The 21,537-nt window shown below is 44.5% G+C and overlaps 1 protein-coding gene across 1 annotated transcript in view; it reads right to left on the bottom strand.

Annotated features, from left to right (window-relative positions):
* Positions 1–4,357: 4,357 nt before the first annotated feature.
* Positions 4,358–21,537, bottom strand: part of ATP9A (ATPase phospholipid transporting 9A (putative)) — a 189,407-nt gene continuing 172,227 nt past the window's right edge. The window contains exons 24-28 of the mRNA XM_007533060.3: positions 15,151–15,215; positions 11,601–11,709; positions 10,036–10,093; positions 7,259–7,462; positions 4,358–4,862 (exon numbers count right to left, since the gene is read on the bottom strand). Of these exons, the coding sequence (XP_007533122.2) occupies positions 4,726–4,862; positions 7,259–7,462; positions 10,036–10,093; positions 11,601–11,709; positions 15,151–15,215 (573 nt within the window). The 3' untranslated portion in view covers positions 4,358–4,725. The remainder of the gene's footprint in view (positions 4,863–7,258; positions 7,463–10,035; positions 10,094–11,600; positions 11,710–15,150; positions 15,216–21,537) is intronic.

The following is a 21,537-nucleotide window of genomic DNA, read 5'->3' as shown; positions in this document are numbered from 1 at the left end:
GCAAAAAAGGATTTGCATTTTATGCACCAAGAGATAAGCACAGAATTGGAGTGTGATAACAACACACCCTCATTTTGACACCAGGATTCATGTTTCCGCACTAATTAAAATGATCCCCAGAGGCATAAAGTACACAAGCTTTATTGGGTAACAGCAACAGGCCACGCTGGCAGATGATGAAAAGAATAACCTCCCGGAAACACGTGGGATCACACGTGTGTCATCACAGGATCGAGAATTTAAGTCATCTGGGAGTTCCTGCTAAATTAAAGCACATTGTACCAGGGCTTCCCTCTAATCAAAAAGCACTGTCCTGGTGAATGTTTGCCATGAGGATTACATACAAAGAGATCCACTAATGAGGGAGTCATGGAATCTTAGATGAGTTTATAGTTAGCTCCACTGCAACAAAGTAATAAATCAGCCACATTTTTTTCCAGATGCCACAACCCCCACCCTCCCCTACCCCTCCCTCACAAACACAATATTCACTGACATTGTCCAGAGATGTGAACACACCACACCGCCACCCACACTGTGATGGAGAAGACAGACCCACAGGAGAGGTAATGGTGCTTGAGCCTGGGAAGATGCTAGGAGACTCAAGGTATTAAGAAAGACTCTTATGTGGTGGTACGCTTTTCAGTCCCATTCAAAAACTATCACTTTTTCCAGGATGAAATAGGCATAATTAATGCAGAGAGTTCCTAGGTACATACACACATATCAACAACAAAAAAGCCACATTTGCTACAAGGGGTGAGAAATAAAATCTGTTGTATTTACAAAGCTCCTTGGGTGTTTTTCAGATTAAAGCTGTGACTGGTAAGATCTTAATGCAGTGAAAACCAAGTTATCTCTTTAAAAACTTGAGGTGACATCTTACACGCAGTCATTTCAAACATACACAAAAGGTCAAAGATAAAAAATGGCTGACAGGTGTTTGCCTTAAATAAGAGCCGGAAAACTGAGCAGGTTCATGTACAGTTTTGGCAAAGGTTGAAAATGCTGCCTCAGAAAGGCATGAGGGTGTGCCCAGGCCCACTCTCACATACACACACCCCCAAACACAAAACAAAGTATGAAAACAAAAATCTGGTGGGAGGAGAAAGGCATTGTCAGGTTGATTTCTGCGAGCACAAAAATTAAAAATACATTCAGAAGTATTGTGAATAGAACCTAAAATTTTCAGCAGAGACCATACTGAGGGTATGGCAAACAGATGGTAGCTTTTAAGATTACTGTTACAGGAGGTGTGTGTGTGGGGGGGGGGGGTAGGGGAAGGAGGGGTAACTTAGGGGGAGCTAGTCTGCGATCTGGATATAATCATGTTAAAAATGAGGAGGAATCCCATCATCTGGCCTCCCAGCTCCAGGTAGCTGTAAACAGGTGTTTTTTCTCCAATGTCCGGGTATTCCCTGGGACACCCTTCACTGCTGTGGGGCAAAGTGCAACCATCTCTCGTAGCACCACAGGCAAGGAACTTCACATGTACATGCACGCTCTCAAAATCAAAATCATAGCTGTTCAGGTATCAGAAATGACTCAAGATGGAGAAGCTTGCCTGGTCACTTTCTTAGAGAAAGGGAAGGGAAGGGAAGGGAAGGGGAGGGGAGGGGAGGGGAGGGGAGGGGAGGGGAGGGGAGGGGAGGGGAGGGGAGGGAAGGGAAGAAGGAAGATCAAAAGAGAAACCAAACAGATTCTGCCTCCCTCCTTGCTAACCCACGCAAACACAACCACCACCAACAGATAAGAGTCTAAGTAATCATAAAAGTGCTTTCTCTGACAGAAATACCTCGTGTTTTCAGAAGGCAGGGGAAGCTGTCACTTTAAGTTTAAAGAAAATTTGTTGAGCAGCACTGACTGTGTGCCCGGAGGCCTGTGACCTCAGGTTAAATTGACAATTAGAGACTTAGTTAGGCCCTGTTGAGCTCCAAGGCAACAGGAAGGTGTCAATGATGTGATAGTTCTTTCCAGACTAGTGGGACCATGAGAAGATCAACAGATTCCTCAAGCTTAAGGTTTATGAGTCCAGTTTCCTGTAAAAATGGTTTGTTTTTTATTTCCTTGGGAGCTAAGATAAGCCCAGAAGCACCCATGTGCTCTGATTGGTATCTCCACCAGGTATTTGCATTGTGAGAATCTTGTACTTTCAACCAGTTTAAGGCTCCTATCTTTGGGGTCACTGGAAATGGAGAAGCACAGTATGGTCCTCCCTAGACACCTAGGGACTCTAGTGGGTTGGGTGGCTTAGTATGGTGTCTCTTCTTGGGTTTCTCTTGTCCACGGTTATCTCCACTAAAATACAGCCAGGACCGTAGAACAAGTAGGCTTCTTGGATGGCATTGACTAGCACCTTCCAGAAATAGAAACCTTTCCCTCTGGAGATATCAAGCAATATCTATGGTGATGACTTTTTAAAAGTCAAAACTTGGATTAAGGAAGAGACCCAAGAGGCCATCTTCATTTCCTATAGCTAGTAGAAACCTCTAAAAAGAATCCCTATCAAGAACTTCACAAGACATATTTGCTGAAGCCATCACATGTGTGGATACAGTCAAGTTCAAGGTTTCCAGACTCTGAGTGGAACTACCTTTCTATTCAGTTTACAGGCTGACCTCCAAGATGTTAGACTTGGATACAAACATCAACTCTAACTCTGAAACTACATCAAATTCCACAAGAAAGAAGTCAGACCAGCTCAGCTTCTCTGAAAGTCCAGGTAAAGATGTTATTCTTAAGTGACTATTCATTCACAATACTATTTTCAGCTCTTCTTTGATATAGGATAGCTGCAGATAAACAGAAATGGGGAAAGACTGTAAAACTATAGGTTTATAAAACAAAGGTGACAGTGATATCAATGACCAATTTATGATCACATGTATCTGACCATTGTTCTCTAATGTTTTAAAAGGACAAAAAAAAAAAAAAAAAAGACACAAACATATCAGAGTGCTCCAATGACAAAGGACTGTCTGCTTCTCATATCCTCAACTCTCCCAAGAGCAGGTTATTCTAGGCTTGTGGGCATCCTAGAGCCAGAATATAGCTTACGTATCTCAAGCACCTACAGAGATGTAATTCTGGAGGTTAAAGGGCATGTGCACTCACAAAGACTGAATCACAAACTGAAGCTGCCAAGTACACTTAACTCTTAAAGATCTTTCAACTTAAGATCAGAAAATAAAACACAAGTAGAACCTGAACTGGAGTTTGTTGTATTGCACCAAAGTAAAAGACTCTCTAGGGTGGGTTTTGGGGCAGAATACAGGTCCAAAAAGGATGACAGAGGACCTAGTGGGGGTTGTACTGTTATATGGAAAACTGGGAAAAGTTATGCATGTACAAACTATTGTATTTACTGTCGAATGTAAAACATTAATTCCCCAATAAAGAAATTAAAAGCAAAAAAATATCTTTCAACTTAACCTGACAGCATGTTGCTACAGGAAGTGAACTGAGAACCCAAAATGTCTGTCCTGCCATGTCCAATGCCTACAAGCTTATCTCTCTCCCTCTGGAACAAGTAGCCAGTCCTAGAGGTCACACTCTAGCACTCTAGGAAGAAGTTCTACTACCGACTGCCTTCCAACTGGATCTCCCCCCCCCAACTCACCCCCAGCTCAGTAGAGAGCAGAGTGGAGCCCAGCCCTCAAATCTGCTGCCGGGCCTCCTTCCACTGAGGCTCCCTGCTTATAGCTGCAGGGATGGAAACACCAAGATGCTTCTCTCTTTGTCATTCCATTCTTAGTAATTCCTCCCAAGAGGAAACAGATTTCTGTGGCAGTAAAGAGTCCCAGCCCCTGACCTTTCCACTTCAGGCTCAGAGAGGCTAAGCCACACGTGCGCTAGACTGTCTGAAGAATTGGTCGGAGTCTCTTATCACACTGTTGGCACACCAAGGGGCACACTTCCTATGACAGCAGCTCCGCTGAGGACATCTGAGGGTGTCCTCAGATCACCACAAGCTTTCTAATTGTTCCCAGGTCCAAATAAAGCAGGATGGCATATTTGAAATTATCTGATGAGGTGGGAGGTGACGTTACATACAGTGCAATGCAGTAGATGCTGAATTGGATGCAAAACAGGCAGGGTTTCTCATAGCACTCTATCCCCTTCACTTGAAGCCAAAGCAGTTTCAAAATGCTGAGCTGCCACAGAGAAGACAGCTAGCACTCCACACTGCTGCTTGGCCACTTTTTAACCCAGTGTCATCATCTGCTTTTCCAAGCCTACTCCACAGGGGGTTACAGTTCTCTGAAATCAGTTTTTAAAAGCAGAGAAAGATAACAGAATATATCACATATTAGGGCTGTTGTAAAGAAAAGCAACAACAAAGAACCCTTCTATAGTCTTCAACTAGACTGAAACTTTTATCACATGATGACAAAATTCAAGTCATAAGGAAGCTTGTGGCACAGTGACCCATATATCCATACAGAAGTCTCTTGGCTGAGACACCAGTTTGAACATTTTCACATTCACTCAAATTATAAATCAGTAGGGGTTGGAACAGGCCTCCCCCCCGCAGGCTCTTCTGGGGAGCCCCCCCCCCACTCCTGTTTATTCAGTGTTAGGGCTTCATTTGTTCGCACAGCACGTCAAAACTGCATGTGTTAGCAATTACTGCAAGACCCACAGGTGGCGGTGACTAGCAACGGAACTTGAACTCGGTCCCTCAGGAAAGCACAGAGATGGGGTCCCCTCTGTTGAGCACACAGCCTATGATGTGAGCTTCGAGTAGCTGGGAGGAGAGAACCGTCTTCTTAGGTACTTGAGGACGTAGAGGGGGAGGCAGCTGACCAGAGTGATCACAGAGACTTTCCACAGGAAGGACAGAGTGGCGATGAAGTACACATCTGCAAGCAAACAAGAGACAGTGGTGAGCTGGCGGCAGGTGCCTGGAGAAATGTTTGGGTCACAGAGAGTCATTAGAGCTATGAAAAGGGCCCTGCCCCCCCCCCCCCCATTCCATCTTGAGGTAGGTGAGCAGCGTGCACAGGCTGTCTGTCTGCCTCTTCTTCTGACCAGATTTCTGCAGCTTCCTGACAGTCAGCAAACAGCAATTTTCAACAACTTGAAGAGAATGAGCAAGATAAGATCTTGCAGGTGTTTCTAATTTGGGATGTGACAGATGGAGTTTCTATCTTCCTAACCTAAGCACTGGGGAGAGAGAGTGAGAAAGAGAGTGAGATAGTGAGAGAGAGAGAGAAAACATGTCCTTCTTTTTTTTTTTTTTTCCCCTCCAGGGTTATTGCTCGGCTCTGTGCCTGCACCATGAATCCACCGCTCCTGGAGGCCACCTTTCCCCCTTTTTGTTGCCCTAGTTGTTGCAGCCTTGTTGCGGTTATTATTGCCATTGTTGACGTTGCTTTGTTGTTGGACAGGACAGAGAGAAATGGAGAGAGGAGGGGAAGACAGAGAGAGAGGGGAGAGAAAGATAGACACCTGCAGACCTGCTCCACCACCCGTGAAGCGACTCCCCTGCAGGTGGGGAGCCGGGGGCTCGAACCGGGATCCTTAAAACATGTCCTTCTTATACAGTTTCTGCTTCCCAGAAATGTTCCCCTTCACTCCAGCAGGTGAGAGGAAGCCAATAAGTGCAAAGCAGCTGACACCTCAGAGGCAGAAGCTGCCAAACCTCAAGAGTTTTGAGATAAGGATAGGTGCCCTCTTTTCAGCTAAAGGACAGCAGATCCAGGAGTCATGGGGGCTTTACAAGAAGACAAATGAGGGTGCATGGAGCAGATGCCACAGTGCACAATGACCCTAGTCAGGCACAGGATGGGAAAATGAAGCGGGTGAAGCAGGTAGCAAGGAAGCAGCTCCCTGGTGCCAGGCCCAGGGCCCTACCCACATGCCACTCACCCAGTCCTGAGTGGGGTCATGTCTAAAGCCACTGGTACAGCTCCCGGAGGGCTGTCACAGCTTCTACACCATGACTGGCTGCAAGCTTCTGAATACTTGTGAGAATTCCTTTAACTGCCCTCAGCCAGTCAGCACGGCACAAGCTTAATTATTTACTTTGATTATGCACTTATTTGTTGTGGCACCAGGGCCTTGCATACACATGATTTAATTGCTTTTGAGTCATTTTTAAAAACTCTTTCTTACTTTATACAGAAGCAGAGAGAGAGAGAGAGGAGGCAAGATACCACACTGGTTTCCCACCATCGATGAAGATTTTCCTGATGCCTGTTGCTCCTATGTGGTACTGGGACTGAAGCTCAAAGCCTCATGTGTGATAAGGTGTGACTTACGGCATAAGCCATCTCCCAGGTCCAGCACGGCACAGGTTAAAAGATAAAGCACTCTAGGGGGTTGGGAGGTGGTATACTTGGTTGACTGCACATATTATAGCGCTCAAGAACCTGGATTCAAACCCTCAGTTCCCACCTGTGGGAGAGGGGGACTTCAAAAGTGGTTCAAATGTTGCAGGTGTCCTTCTCCCTCCCTTTCAGTTTCTCTGTCTCTATGCAGTACATGAATAAATAAAAGTATTTTAAATAAATAAATAAAGTGCTCTGTGTGATCCAGGAGGTGGGGATATCCTCTCCTGAAGATATAGCCTAAGGACCAAACACTTTTCCAAAGAGATTTGTGTATACCTATGTTCATAGCAGCACAATTTGTAATAGCTAAAACCTGGAAACAACCTAGGTTCCCAACAACAGGTGAGTGGCTGTGCAAGTTGTGGTCTATATACATAATGGAATAGTACTCAGCTACTAGAAATGGTGACTTCACCTCATCTTGGATGGAGCTTGAAGTGAGATAAGTCAAAAACCAAAGGACGAATATGGGATGATCTCACTCACAGGCAGAAGTTGAAAAACAAGAACAGAAGGGATCTGATGTGGTCTCTGTGTGGTCTGGGAGGTGGCACAGTAGATAAAGCATCGGACTCTCAAGCATGAGGTCCTGAGTTCGGTCCCCAGCAGCAGATGTACCAGAAAGCTGTCTGGTTCTATCTCTTTCTCCTCCTATCTTTCTTATTAATAAATAAATAAAATCTTTTAAAATCTGTTTTTAAAAAGATAAAAATAAAGCACTCTCTACTGAGATGTTGCCCCATTAGTAGCCGTTGTAAGAAGCTAAATCACAGTTGCCGCCTACCCCAAGGAAGCCCTAGTGAGGAGATGGAAAGAGATGAAAGCCCGTCGACGCCGGAACCCAGGTGCCGAGTAGGCCACTTCTGTAACAAGTTGGAGAGACATCCTGAACGTGGCAGGTCTTACTTGTACAAGGGTCTTACCAATGAATTCGTGTAAGAACACCAGCGAGGCGATGTAGCAGGCCAGACTGAGCAGCTCGGCCACTGTCATGAGCCAGTGCCAGGTCTGGATGGTCAGGGCCACCATCAGCAGCTCCGTGAGGATCAGCGAGGTGAAGGAAATAGCCACGATGTGCACAAACTCCGACTCGAACAGCAGCAGTGCCCCATACATGATGGTGCTCCCTGTAAAGGCAGAGAAGAGTCGGTGGGGAGACTTCTCCGCATCTGCTCTGCTGGGAGCTATGACTTCCCGCCTGCTCTTCTCCTAAGGCCTGCTCAGCTCATTCAGCTCGGACCCCCGTTTTAGTTTGTTTTTCCCCATTTAGGGAAGGAAGGTGGCGCTTTCAGTGCTAATGAAATGAACGTGTTAATGATGCTAAGCAGTGGGACCTTAGGGAGGTTTCAAAGAGGTATCGCAGTTTCATTTTCCAATTTTCCCCATTTGACTTTTTATCATAGGGTATTTACAATTGGAGTGAGACAAAGAGGGGCCTAGAGAAGGAAAGAAATGAGAACGGGCCCTGGAGATGGGTCCAGAGACAAAGCACGAGCCTCCTATGCCGGAGGTCCTAGGTTTGATCCCCAGCCACTACAGGAGCACCAGGGACAGCACGAAGGAATTCCATGGACGGTGGAGCAGTGATTCGGGCCCTTCAGTCTCTCTCTCTCTCTCTCTCTCTCCTCTCTTCTCTCATTCTCTCTCTCTCTCTCTCCTTTTACCTCTCTCTCAATATAGAATACAACTTGTGTCAGTTGTGGCCACAGAAAAAGTTCACTGAGTGGAGTAACATGCCTCACCATGAGTGTGGTCCAGACTTCAAGCTCTGGTGCTGTAGTTATCTGTCTATCTGTCTTCTGTCTCTATCTTAATGAAAAAAGACCCTGGCTCTGCCTCATTCCCACTCCCACCAAAAAGGAAAAAAAAAAAAAAACTGTCAGGGAGACCACATAGTACTACTGTGTATGCACATGGTTCTGGATTCAGGCTGACACTACAGGGTGAGGGGGAAGGAGGGGGAGCGGGAGGAAGGGGACAGGGAGGGGAGGGGAGGGAAGGGGAAGGGAGGAGAGAAGTGGGGAGGGGAGAAGGAGAAGGGAGAGGGGAGAAGGGAGAGAGGAGAGGGGAGAGGAGACCAAGTAATAAGAGCAAATATCTGGGCTGGTTAGGGAAAGAAAAACAAAAGTAAATATGTTATCTACAAGAACAGAGACAATCACTTACCAAAAAGGCAAATATCATTCACCACAAAGACAAATATGATTCTCACAGAGACCAAAAAATAGACCAGTGGTTACCAGCTGGGGGAAGAGTAGAGGGCTTTGATGTTTAATGGAGTGGGGCTGAGCCCCACAGCCTAGAACTTGCTTTCTGTAACCAGATGTAATCGTATACTTTGATAGACTTTTAAAATACCACCCCACCCCCCCCAATTTTTTACACAGCAGCTTAACAACTCCTGCCAACAATGTTTAACAGTCTATAAACATTTTTGCTGCCTATCCCATCAGACAGAAACATTAAGAATGAACCCCTCATCCCAGGCTGGGGAAGAGAGCTTAATGGTTTTGAAAAAAAAAAAGGGGGGGGTAGAAAAAAGAGAAAGAACCTGAGGCTCTGCCATCCTGGGTTCAATCCCTGTTACCACCATATGTCAAAGCTGAGCCCTGCTCTAGTCTGTCTGTCTGTCTATATGTCTATCTCTTTCCCTCTGTATCTCCCTCTTATTAAAATAGAATATTGGGAGTCCGGCGGTAGCGCAGAGGGTTAAGCACACATGGTGCAAAGCACAAGGACCGGTATAAGAATCCTAGTTTGAGCCCCCAGCCCCTCACCTGCAGGGGGGTCGCTTCACAGGTGGTGAAGCAGGTCTCCAGGTGTCTATCCTTCTCTCTGTTTTCCCCTCCTCTCTCCATTTCTCCAACAACAACAACAACATCAGTGACAACAATAGCAATAATGACAACAACAAGGGCAAGAACAAGGACAACAAAATGGAAAAAAATGGTCTCCAGGAGCAGTGGATTCGTGGTGTAGGCACCAAGCCCCAGCAAAGGCCTGAAGATAAAATAAAATAAAATATTAAAAAAATTGTAAAAATCTACATATTAGAAAAGAACAAACTTCCCAATCTACAGCATACATCTCTAAGTGTATGCGTGTGTCTGTGCAGAACTGACACTGAGATGGCAGAACATATAAATTATGGACATTGAAAAAAAAAAAAGGATCAGAACAGAAACTTCTAAAAAGAGTGAGGAAAAAATAAATACTGATATTTTTGGATCTTCTCCTACTTCCTTAAGTCATCTTATAAAAACTCTATAGTCTATCGAAGACCCTCTTTGGAAGCCATCATTAATCAGGATGTTTTCAAAAACTACAACTTGACCTCAGAAATGAACATATCAGAACATCCCAGAAAGCAACCACACCCCTTTTCTGCAGTGGCTTTTGATGAAGTCTCAGCAGGTTTTGATTAAGAGGAACTGCAGTTTTCTCCGGCTCAGTCTCATTAGGCTGAGGCGGTGGCACCAGCGTACACGCCTGGCTTCCACCATGCTCCACGCTGGGGTTCTCAGAGCGTGCTGAGCTGGCTTCCCAGGGCACACTGTCACTTCCGTGCTGCTGCTGCTGCTGCTGCAGGATCCCCCCTGCTTCTCTTCATGTCCCACAGATGGTGGAGAAATGAAGCTGTTAACCACCACTGAGTCTACACCAGAGCACAAGACAAACCGATGAGTTCATTCTTCCTTACCTTGATAGATGCTAATCAAAACCCATATTAAGAAGGTCTTATAAGACAACGGTCGCCCCTAGAGAGAGAGAGAGAGAGAGAGAGAGAGAGAGGGCGCAAGTTATTGAGCATGGCTTACCCAGTGCTTCCTTTTCTGGTCAGTAGACAAGGCAACTTGCCTGTTTTCATTTTTATTTTAAGTGGCCTATGGGTTATCTTAAAATACCTTTTTTTTTTTTTTTATGGTGGTGCAGGGGATTGAACCTGGGACTTTGGAGCCTCAGGCATGAGAGTCTGTTTACATAACCATTATGCTAGCTACCCTCCACCCAAAATACCTTTTTTTATATCTTTCCCTTAATTATGTCTTTTAAAAAAAATTGATACTAAATGGGAGTAAATCTTGTCTCTCCTAAAGACTCCTTGAGGATGAAAAGCTATGAAGGCATTGTCTGGAAGGTGGTGCAGTAGGTAAAGCAGTGGACTCTCAAGCATAAAGTCCTAAGTTTGATTCCCGGCAGCACATGTACCAGTGATGTCTGGTTCTGTCTCTCTCTCCTCCTATCTTTCAAATAAATAAATAAATAAATAAATAAATAAATAAATAAATGGGGAGCCGGGCAGTAATGCAGCAGGTTAAGCGCAGGTGGCGCGAAGCACAAGGACTGGCAGAAGGATCCCGGTTTGAGCCCCTGGCTCCCCACCTACAGGGGAGTCGCTTCACAGGCGGTGAAGCAGGTCTACAGGTGTCTATTTTTCTCTCCCCCTCTGTCTTCCCCTCCTCTCTCCATTTCTCTCTGTCCTATCCAACAACGACAACATCAATAATAACTACATCAATAAAAAGAAGCCAGGGCAACAAAAGGGAATAAATAAATATATTTTTTTTAAAAACCAGCATAAGGATCCCAGTTCAAGCCACTGGCTCCCCACCTGCAGGGGAGTCACTTCACAGGTGGTGAAGCAGGTCTGCAGGTGTCTGTCTTCTTCTCCTCCTCTCTGTCTTCCCCTTCTCTCTCCATTTCTCTCTGTCCTACCCAACAACAATGACATCAATAACAACAATAATAATAACCATAACAATGATAAAACAACAATGGCAACAAAAGGGAAAAAAAAACCAGCCTCCAGGAGCAGTGGATTCATGGTGCAGGCATTGAGCCCCAGCAATAACCCTGGAGGCCAAAAAAAAAAAAAAAAAAAAAGACTTTCATGCCTGAGGCTCTAAGGTCAGAGCTGTGCAGTGTTCTGGTCTCTCTCTCTCCTCTGTATCTCTCTCATTAAGATAAATAAATAAATAAAATGTTTTTTAAAAGAATAAGGAATCTTCCAGTGGAGGGCTCTGGTGGTGGGAAGTGTATGGAATTGTACCCCTGTTGTCTTATAATCTTGTGAATCATTATTAAATCACTAATAAAAAAATTTTAAAAAAACCTACCATTTCAGAAATGTTTGATTCAAATGCATGAAATTAACAACAGGAAGGGAGAGAAGGAAGAGAGGAAAGAGGAAAGGAAGGAATGGAAGGAGAGAGGGGAGGGCGGAGGACAGAAGGGAGGAAGGAACGCAGGAGGGAGCCTGTGCACCTTGAGGAGGTCCTTGTAGAGCTCAGGATACAGCATGGCCACTTCTGACTTGACATCTTTGTCCAAGACCAGGGAGAATACAGGAAACATGGTGTAGATGGTGGAGTACCTAAGAGGGAAATCACTGGTAAGCCCCTGCCGCCAGAATGGGAGCAAGTTGTCTCCTCCCGCTCCCACCATGGGGGTCTGCTTTCTCTTGGTCAAGTCACATTGTCTATTGAGTGCTGCTAAGTTCCAGGTCCAGTTTAACGTACCAAACCCAAGATGAAAAACAGACAAAGACATCTGCCCCCTCAGAGAGTTTCCATGCTAGTCGATGAGTCAATGAACACATTTAGTAAACCGTGTTTTATGTTGTATTAAGTATCTCGCGTTGATTGCGCCACTGGAGCCCCAACCACCATGGTTTATGTTAGTGAAAAGTGCTAAAGAGGGAATTTTAACAGGGAGGTGAGAATAAGACAGGAGGGGCTGAATTTATATATATATATTTTTTCATTTATTTTATTTTAATAAAAGAGACAGAGAAAGATACAGAGGGAAAGGCCAGAGCACTACTCAGCTCTGGCTTAGGGTAGTGCTGGGGGACTGAACCTGGGACCTCAGAGTCTCAGGCATGAAAGTCTTTTTGCATAACCATTATGCTGTCTCCCCAGCCCAAGGTTTGGAATTTTAAAGAGGATGTACAAGGAGCCAGAACCCCACAAAAGGTGAGGGATGGTCATGCCAACAGCAACAGGAAGAGTATCTTTGGCAGAGGACAGACAGACAGACAAAGGCTCTATAGTGAGAGGGCTTCTGTCCTAACTGGAGAACAGTGAGGATCAGGGCTGAGTGAGCAAGAGAAGAAATGGTGAGCGGCAGAAAGAGGGATCCAAGAATGAAAGACCAAGAGGAACAGACTCAGGGAACCCCTGGCTATATATTTCAACTGCTCCCCCCGCCCCCGCATCACCAGGGCCTCACTGCTGTGAGCTGACTTTTTCTTTTTTCAGTCTTCCAGAACCAAAGAACAGCCTGGTTTTGTTTGTTTGTTCCCCCCCAACTCACCTCCCCCCCCCTTTTTTTTTTTGCAAATGGGCAGAAATCTAGTGATACTATCAGTTGAACAGACAAAGCATAAGAAGACAGTAGGCAGGGCCGGGTGGTGGCGCACCTGGTTGAATGTACACGTTATAATGCACAAGGACCCAGGTTCCAGTCCCCGGTCCCCACCTGCAGGGGAAAAGCTTCACTAGTGGTGAAGCAGTGCTGCAGTTGTTTCTCTTCCTCTCTATCCCCCCCTTCCCTCTTGATTTCTGGCTGTCTATCCAATAAATAAAGATAATAAAAAAAATTTTAAGACAGTAGGCATCTTCTGTGAGACTCTCCCTCTTTCTGTGTATCATCTTTCTGTGATTTCTGTCTTTTCTCTTTATTTATTTATTTATTTACTTTTCCCTTTTGCTGCCCTTTTTTTGTTGTTGTTGTAGTTATTGTTGTTGTTATTGATGTTGTCATTGTTAGATAGGACAGAGAGAAATGGAGAGAGGAGGGGAAGACAGAGAGGGGGAGAGAAAGATAGACAACTGCAGACCTGCTTCACCGCCTATGAAGTGACTCACTGGCAGGTGGGGAGCCAGGGGCTCAAACCGGGATCCTTAAGCCAGTCCTTGCGTTTTGCGCCACAGTGCTTAACCCCGCTGCGCTACTGCCCAACTCCCTTTCTGTCTTTTCTATGTAAGGAGGAATCCTTGCAGGCATGTAACTAGGATGGTTGGTATGCAAACTCCACCTCCGGGATGATTCTAACACTGAGCCCAGTCTGAAAAGGTCAGAGGGAAAGTCAGAGGGCTCTGGGTCAAGAGTGGGGTCAGGAGTCTTGGTGGCAGTACCTGGCCAGATGATATCCTTCTGGGGTACCCTTCAGTGGTTTGCTGAATGTGTCCCCCAGAGAACAAGACTCTGCTCCTCTCCAGAGACCCTACAGCAAGTTGTTTCACTGGGTTCACTGGGGTAGGGGACAGGGGTAGGGGGGCGGGGGCAGGGGCATGATGTACTCTCCAGATGCCTCCCTTAACTTCCTTTAAGACCTCAGAGAAATCACCAAGTCTCCAAATCATCAACCCTACACTGGTTGCCAACTGGACAAAAAGCTCTCAACTCTTTATGGGGCAACATTTTTGTATCACCAAGTACAAAATGGCCAAGCACTGATCACCAAAACACCTTGATCTCAACTTCCTCAAGCTGGTTGACTAAAGCATGTGTTAATTCAAGAAGGCTCTAAATGACATCCCTAGCACTGCATTAACTGGGGCAGAATCCAAGGTGACTGAGAACTGACAGGTCCTCACACAATGTCTCCTCTCTCTTCTGTGGCATTTTAAGGAGGGTTCATAAAAAATAATAATATCGGGAGTCAGGCGGTAGCACAGTGGGTTAAGCGCAGGTGGCGCAAAGCACAAGGACCAGCATAAGGATCCCGGTTCAAGCCCCTGTCTCCCCACCTGTAGGGGACTCACTTCACAAGCAGTGAAGCAAGTCTGCAGGTGTCTATCTTTCTCTCCCCCTCTCTGTCTTCCCCTCCTCTCTCCATTTCTCTCTGTCCTATCCAACAACAACGACATCAATAACAACTACAACAATAAAACAAGGGCAACAAAAGGGAATAAATAAATTTAAAAATAATAATAATAATAATATCTTGGGGACTGGGTGGTAGCGCAGCAGGTTAAGTGCACATGGCACAAAGCTCAAGGATCCTGGTTGGAGCCCCCAGCTCCCCACCTGCAGGGGGTCACTTCACAAGTGGTGAAGCAGGTCTGCAGGTGTCTATCTTTCTCTCCCCCTCCGTCTTCCCCTCCTCTCTCGACTTCTCTCTGTCCTATCCAACACCAACAACAGCAATAGCAACAACCATAATAATGACAATAACGATAAACAACAAGGGCAACAAAAGGGAAAAAAATAAACTTCCAGAAGCAATGGATTCGTAGTGCAGGCACTGAGCCCCAGCAATAACCCCGAAGGCAATAAATAAATAATAATATCTTTGTGTCAGGTTCCATTTTCATCTAAAAAAATAACACTTTAAAGATATTTCTAAATTTAAAATATATTTTTGACACTTTCTACTTTGCGGAGCAATGGATTAAGCATTTCTTTTGACACATTGTCTTCTTTAACTCTTTGTTCATAGCTAAATGGTTTTGAAGTATTTTTGAATTGCCAGACAAGTCAAAGAATGACAATTCTTTAAAAATGATCAGGATGCCAGAGCTAGAAATTCTACTACTCTCCTCAGTGACCAACTGCTAGGCTGCTGGTCTTCACAGTGACTGAGAAACTTGACTTTCAAGGTTACCACAGAATTTAGGTAAATTATTAAAATGCCACAAAAACTTGCTTAAGAAGAAGATTCTGCATGAGGGTTGGAGGACCTTTATTAGTGGTGGGATTGGTGTGTGTTCGCCTACCATGGAACCCAGGTGTAAATCCTTATTTCCCTAATAAGACACCACCAAAAAAATAATAAAATAATAATAATATCTTGCCCAGATTTCCTTACCCAATGATGAGGAATCCTTGATAGAGAGGAACGGAGGCAAAGTAAAACACAGAGGAAAAGACAGCCTGTGCCAAAAACAAAGAAGAGCATTACCAAACATCCCAACCATTTCCATATAATGAAAATACCTGATTTTCACAAAGTGTTTATTTCACACTGGCACTTAATAAGTACTTACAGTGTATTAGCTCATTTCATTTGTACACCAACCCAAGGAAGTAGGGACCATTCTCATCACCCCTACTGTATAGACGAGGACAGTATGGCACAATGTTAAGTGGCTTGCCTGAGACCACACAGCTTTGAAGAGACAGACAGAAGTCAGACCAGAGCCATCAAGTACAGAGTCCAACCGCAACCCTTTTGTAGATCCTTACCAAGTTCCATAATAAATGAACAATATATATCCAGTGTTCAAAAAATATATATTCCTTTGTACTTAATCTTAGTGAATGACTGATTCATAAGACTGACTACATTTGACAGAAGGGGCAACAACAGGTAAATGGCACTGCAGGACCACCAGAACTCAGCTGTCTCTAAAACCTATACTCCTGATGGCTAAGAACCGCTACTGCCTTTGTGGGCATGCAACCCACAGAGAAGATGGTACATGTCTAGAAACAACATGGGAAAATGTTTCAAACCATAAGATTATACAGCAGCTACTTGGGAGGGCCAGTCTTCAATTCTTGCAGTACCTATGCCAGTATTGGAGAGATTTCTACAAAGAGTCCCTAATCTGTTTTTATTGACGTTTTTGCAATTAGACAAAAGCAATAAAGACGTTACTCAAATGGATCCTTCTTGATTTAGAAGCTAGTAACTACCTGCACTGAAAACTAGGCTGGGGAGGGTGAAGTCAGGCTTGGCAAGGGTGGGCAGCTCCCTTAGGGATCTCTCAGACTAGGGAAGGAAAGGCAAAGCTACAAGCAGATCACTTTATTTTTTCTTCATTTTTTTAACTTTGTTATTAATAATATGCTACAAGATTGTTAAGATTACAATGTAGAGTTCTACACCACACCCACCAGCAAAGTTGTGTAACCTCGCCCTCTAGCCTTCCAAAGATAACCACCATAGTTCTCACAAGTTTGCTTGCTTCTGTTTCTTGGTGTTTTTTTGTTTGTGTGTGTGTTTGTTTTTGCCTCCAGGGTTATCTCTGGGGCTTGGTGCCTGCACTACGAATCCACTGCTTCTGGAGGCCATCCCCCCCCCAATTTAGTTGCTCTTGTTCTTGTTGTTGTTATTGATAGGGCAGAGAGAAATAGGGGAAGACAGAGATAAGAGAGAAAGATAGATCCCTGCAGACCTGCTTCACCACTTGCGAAGTGACCCCCCTGTAGGGGGGGAGCTAGACGTTCAAACCAGGATCCTTATGCTGGTTCTTGTGCTTTGGGCCATGTGCGCTTAACCCATCGTGCTACCACCCAGCCCCTTGCTTCTGTTTTTTTGTTTGTTTGTTTTGTTTTGTTTTTTTTGCTAAGTTCACACGAATCAGATCTCCAGATTCCACATATGAGTGAAACCATCTGGTAGTTGTCTTTTTTTTTTTGTCTCCAGGGTTATCACTGGGGCTCAGTGCCAGCACTACGAATCCACTGCTCCTGGAAGCTATTTTTCCCATTTTGTTGCCCTTGTTGTGGTTGTTATTATTGTTATAGCTGTTGTTGCTGTTGTTGGATAGGACAGAGAGAAATCAAGAGAGGAGGGGAAGACAGAGTTGGGGTGGGAGATAGACACCTAAAGACCTGCTTCACTGCTTGCGAAGTGACTCCCCTGCAGGTGGGGAGCTGGGGGCTCGAACCAGGATCCTTACACTGGTCCTTGCATTTTGTGTCATGTGTGCTTAACCCGTTGTGCTACCACCCTGCCCCCGGTAGTTGTCTTTCATCACTTTATTTACTTCACTAAGCATAATCACATCCAGTTCCATCCATTTGTCCCTGTGTCTTTTTGATTGCAGAGTAATATTCCATGGAATTTATATCCCATAACTTCGTTAGCCAGTCATCTGTTGATGGGCATTTAGACTGCTTCCACTGTTTGGCTACTGTGAATAATGCAGCTATGAACATAGGGGTGCATATGTCCCTTTTAACTAGTGTTTGTCCACTGGATAAATACCTAAGAGTGATTTTGTTGAATCACAGGTAGTTCTATTTTATCAAAGCAAGTTTCTGTTACTACAAAACCAAATGGAGGCCAGGGACATCTATCACTTGCAAGCTGTCTTATGCCTTAACACAGAAACGCTGAGCCATCTAGTGATTAGAAAATGTGTCTAACTGTGGGCCAGGTGGTGGCACACCTGGTTGAGCGCACATGCTACAGTGCACAAGCACCCAGGTTCAAGGCCCCGGTCCCCATCTGCAGGGGGAAAGCTTTATGAGTGGTGAAGCAGGGCTGCAGGTGTCTCTCTGTCTCTCTCCCTCTCTATCTCCTACTCCCCTCTCAATTTCTGGCTGTCTCTATCCAATAAATAAATAATAATAATACCAAAAAAAAAAAGAAAGAAAAGAAAATGTGTCTAACTAGAGGCACCTCCCTCTTACTGCCTGCTCCAATAGGGGCCACCCAAGGCCATGGTCAGCAGCAGCCCTGCAGGCATGCCAACAGTAATTTCAGAATTAAAGGTAAAGACCATTTAAGATTATCAGCCAGACTGCATGCACCACTGTACAGGAAAGGTGGTTGTAAAAAATGTCAAGAATCGGCCAGTGAAGTAGCTCAAATGGACAGTTTGCTGTTTTGTCATATGCATGACCCAGGTTCAAGCCTGGCCACCAATGCATTGAAGGAAACTTCAGTGCTGTGATCTCTTTCACCCTCTCTCTGTCTCTCAGCCTTCTCTGGTTCTATTTTTTAAAAAAATGGAGTCAGGCAGTAGCACAATGAGTTAAGCACACATGGCGCAAAGCACAAGGACCAGCATAAGGATCCCAGTTCAAGCCCCCAGTTCCCCACCTGCAGGGGGGTCGCTTCACAAGCAGTGAAGCAGGTCTGCAGGTGTCTCTATCTTTCTCTACCCCTCTCTTCCCTCCTGTCTTCATTTCTCTCTATCCGATCCAACTATGACGACATCAAGAACAACAACAATAATAATAACTACAACAATAAAACAACAAGGGCAACAAAAAGGAATAAATTTTTAAAAAGTCAAGAATCTTGTTGGGTAGTATGCCAGCTCCCCCTGGCTTCTGCTTAACCATATGCCTATATAGGGATTGATTTGTTCAAAGCTTTGGTCTATTTACATAAATCACTTTTATATTTACATAAAGCACCATACTCCCTCCAGGGCATTGGTGGTTTAGTGGTAGAATTCTCACCTGCTCCATCCCCTCTCCTTGTCACACCCTGATCTTCCACCAGTCACTTTTCGCTCCACCCTCTCTATGTCACATCCTGTTTCCACCCTACTTGGAGAGTATAAAAGCAGCTGCTCTTCTGATTAAAGACACTTGGAAATTGCTTTCCGGCTCCGAGAGTTCCAGAGTGTATCTCCTGCGAAGTTAGTGCGGCACGAGTTCCTGATCCCTCTCCCACGCAGCAGCCTAGATCGGCTCCAGTTGAGTTCTCTCCAACCCAGAGAGCACTAGCTCGGGAAGAAGCACCCTCAGGCTATCCCGGCAGAATCTGGTATTTGGTTTTACGTATAAACATCAGGAGCCTCTTTCTCTAAAAAGGAGTTAGGATTTGGCTGGGTTGGCTATACCCTCATCCAGTGGAAAATGAAAAGCTCTATGCCGAAAAGAATTCTGGTTCATACCTGCAGAGGAGGGAAATAGACAGGGGAAGATGTCTCCAGTTTCTCTGGGGCCCAAAATGCTTGTCATCAGGAATCTTTTTTATTTATTTATTTTTTTGTCTCCAGAGTTTTTACTGGAGCTCGCTGCCTGCGCTACAAATCCACTGCTCCTGGAGGCTATTTTTTCCCTTTTGTTGCCCTTGTTGTTTAGCGTTGTTATTATTATTGTTGTTGCTATTGCTGCTGCTGTTGTTGGATAGGACAGAGAGAAATGGAGAGAGGAGGGGAAGACAGAGAGGGGGAGAGAAAGACACCTGCAGACCTGCTTCACTGCTTGTGAAGTGACGCCCCCTCCCCCACAGGAATCTGTTTTTATTCCATCACTGAAAAGGAGGCAAATCCGGATGACACCAGAGGGAGTCAGACCCTGCTTTGCCTATTTGAGAGAGAAGAGGAAAACCGAAGAACACTCAGAAGTAGTAATAGGTGTAGGTGTGCTCAGAAAGTGAAGGCAGAACTGTAGAAAAAAAATGGGCAAAATAGGGTGGGGGAATAGCATAATGGTTATGCAAAGAGACTTTCATGCCTGAGACTCTCAAGTCCCAGGTTCAATCCCCCACACCACCATAAACCAGAGCTGATTAGTGCTCTGGTTAAAAAAAAGAAAGAAAGAAAAGGAAAAAAGAAAAGAGAGAGAGAGAGAGAGAGAGAGAGAGAGAGATCTGTGGCCTTGAGAGAACTATTGCAGTTACCGCTGCAAGTGGATGGGGACATAGAACTCTGATGGTGGGATTGTATGGAATTACACCCCTATTATCTTACAATTTTGTAATCACTATTAAATCACTATTGAAAAAAAAGTCATGGGACATATATTCACAGAAGTACTACTCAAAAGTTAAAAAAAAGACTAAAATGAATAGGACTAAATGAATGGGACTGGCAGTGCAGTGATTACTACTAGTGAAGTAAGTAGACAAGTGAAGGACAACTATGGGATGATTTCACGCATACGTGGAACAGAGAACTGAAACACATGAACCTGAAAAATGAAATATATGGGGGTCAGGCTGTAGTACAGCGGGTTAAATGCACATGGCACAAAACTCTAGGACTAGCGTAAGGATCCCGGTTTGAGCCCCCGGCTCCCCACCTGCAGGGGGGTCGCTTCACAGGCAATGCAGCAGGTGTGCAGGTGTCTGTCTTTCTCTCCCCCTCTCTGTCTTCCCCTCCTTTCTCCATTTTCTCTCTGTCCTATCAGACAACAACAATATCAATAACAACAATAATAATAACCACAACAATGATAAAAAAAACAAGGGCAACTAAAAGGAAAATAAAGAACAAAATTTTTTTAAAAAATAAGAAAAAAAAGAAAAATGAAATATATGTATATAAAGTCAAACCATATCTATGACCTTGGGAAAACCATGGTGGTTGCTACTGGAGGGGGTGGGAACACAGAGCTCTGATGGTGGGAGTGGGGGGGAATTATACCTCTATTATCTTTTAATCACGTAAACCACTTATTTAATCACTAACAAAATATATTTAAATAAAATTAAATCAATAAATGTTCTATATCCATGGCTGTCAAGCAGATCAATGTCAAGAGGCCACTGTCACTGGGACTTGTTCTTAGCCAGTCCCTTTCAGAGTAATTATGGGTGGTGGGGGTTTACAGCACAGAGTAATTCCTCATTCGGGAATCTATTTCTGGATCTCTGTTAACGGTAGTATCTGGGCATTGCTAAAGTCAGCTCATCCAGACCAGCTTTTGTGCCTGTGCCAAGGATGAGTTGATTAATCTTCCAGTGATTAAAATTATGGTAATATTCAGTTCGCTTGCTGAGTTAATGTAAATTACAAGTACAGATGTGGTCTGATGAACCATACCAGTTATTTGGGTTTAGACCAGAACAATCACAAGACTCACAATTGAAACAGATACTAAAAACATAAACTCAGGCCCAAAAGGCAAGAGTGAGGCCAGTGGAGGATAAATTCTCATGTACAGATAACAGTGCCATTTGACTCAGTGTGAAAGGTAGGGTGCTTTTCATGTATGACCAAACATCATTCCCACAAAGGAAAGTCCTACCTGGTATTTTTTAAAAATAATTTATTTATTATTAGATAGAGACAGAAATTGCAAGGGGAGAAGGGAGAAAGAGAGAGAGAGAGAGAGAGAGAGAGAGAGGGAAAGATGGAGAGAGACCTGCAGCTCTACTTACCCACCCGTGAAGTTTTTCCCTTACAGGTAGGGATCAGGATCTTGAGCCTGGGTCCTTGCACAATGCAGTATACATGCTCTGCCAGCTGCACCACCACCTGGCCCCCTAAAATACTACCTGGTATTTATACATTATCCTTTTACCTTGCTCCTAATAGTGATAAAGATACCTTCAGGACTTGAAATCTTAAAGACCTGTCTGTCACTGCAGTCCCATCTGAGGGATGAGGTCAGGGTTCCATTTCTCATACAGAAAGGCTGAGGCCCAGAGTGGTAAAATGACTTAGTCAATGTTTCAGAGCTCCTTGGTGGTGTGGCCAGAAAGAGACATGGGTTCCTAGATACAGTATTCCTATACCCTTAGTACTTTCCCGAGGAGTATTTTCACCTACATGCGCATATG

This window comes from Erinaceus europaeus, chromosome 1, assembly GCF_950295315.1.
Source record: "Erinaceus europaeus chromosome 1, mEriEur2.1, whole genome shotgun sequence".
Lineage (NCBI taxonomy): Eukaryota > Metazoa > Chordata > Mammalia > Eulipotyphla > Erinaceidae > Erinaceus > Erinaceus europaeus.
Note: the sequence above shows the minus strand (reverse complement) of the source record. Positions and strands in the feature narration are given on the sequence as shown.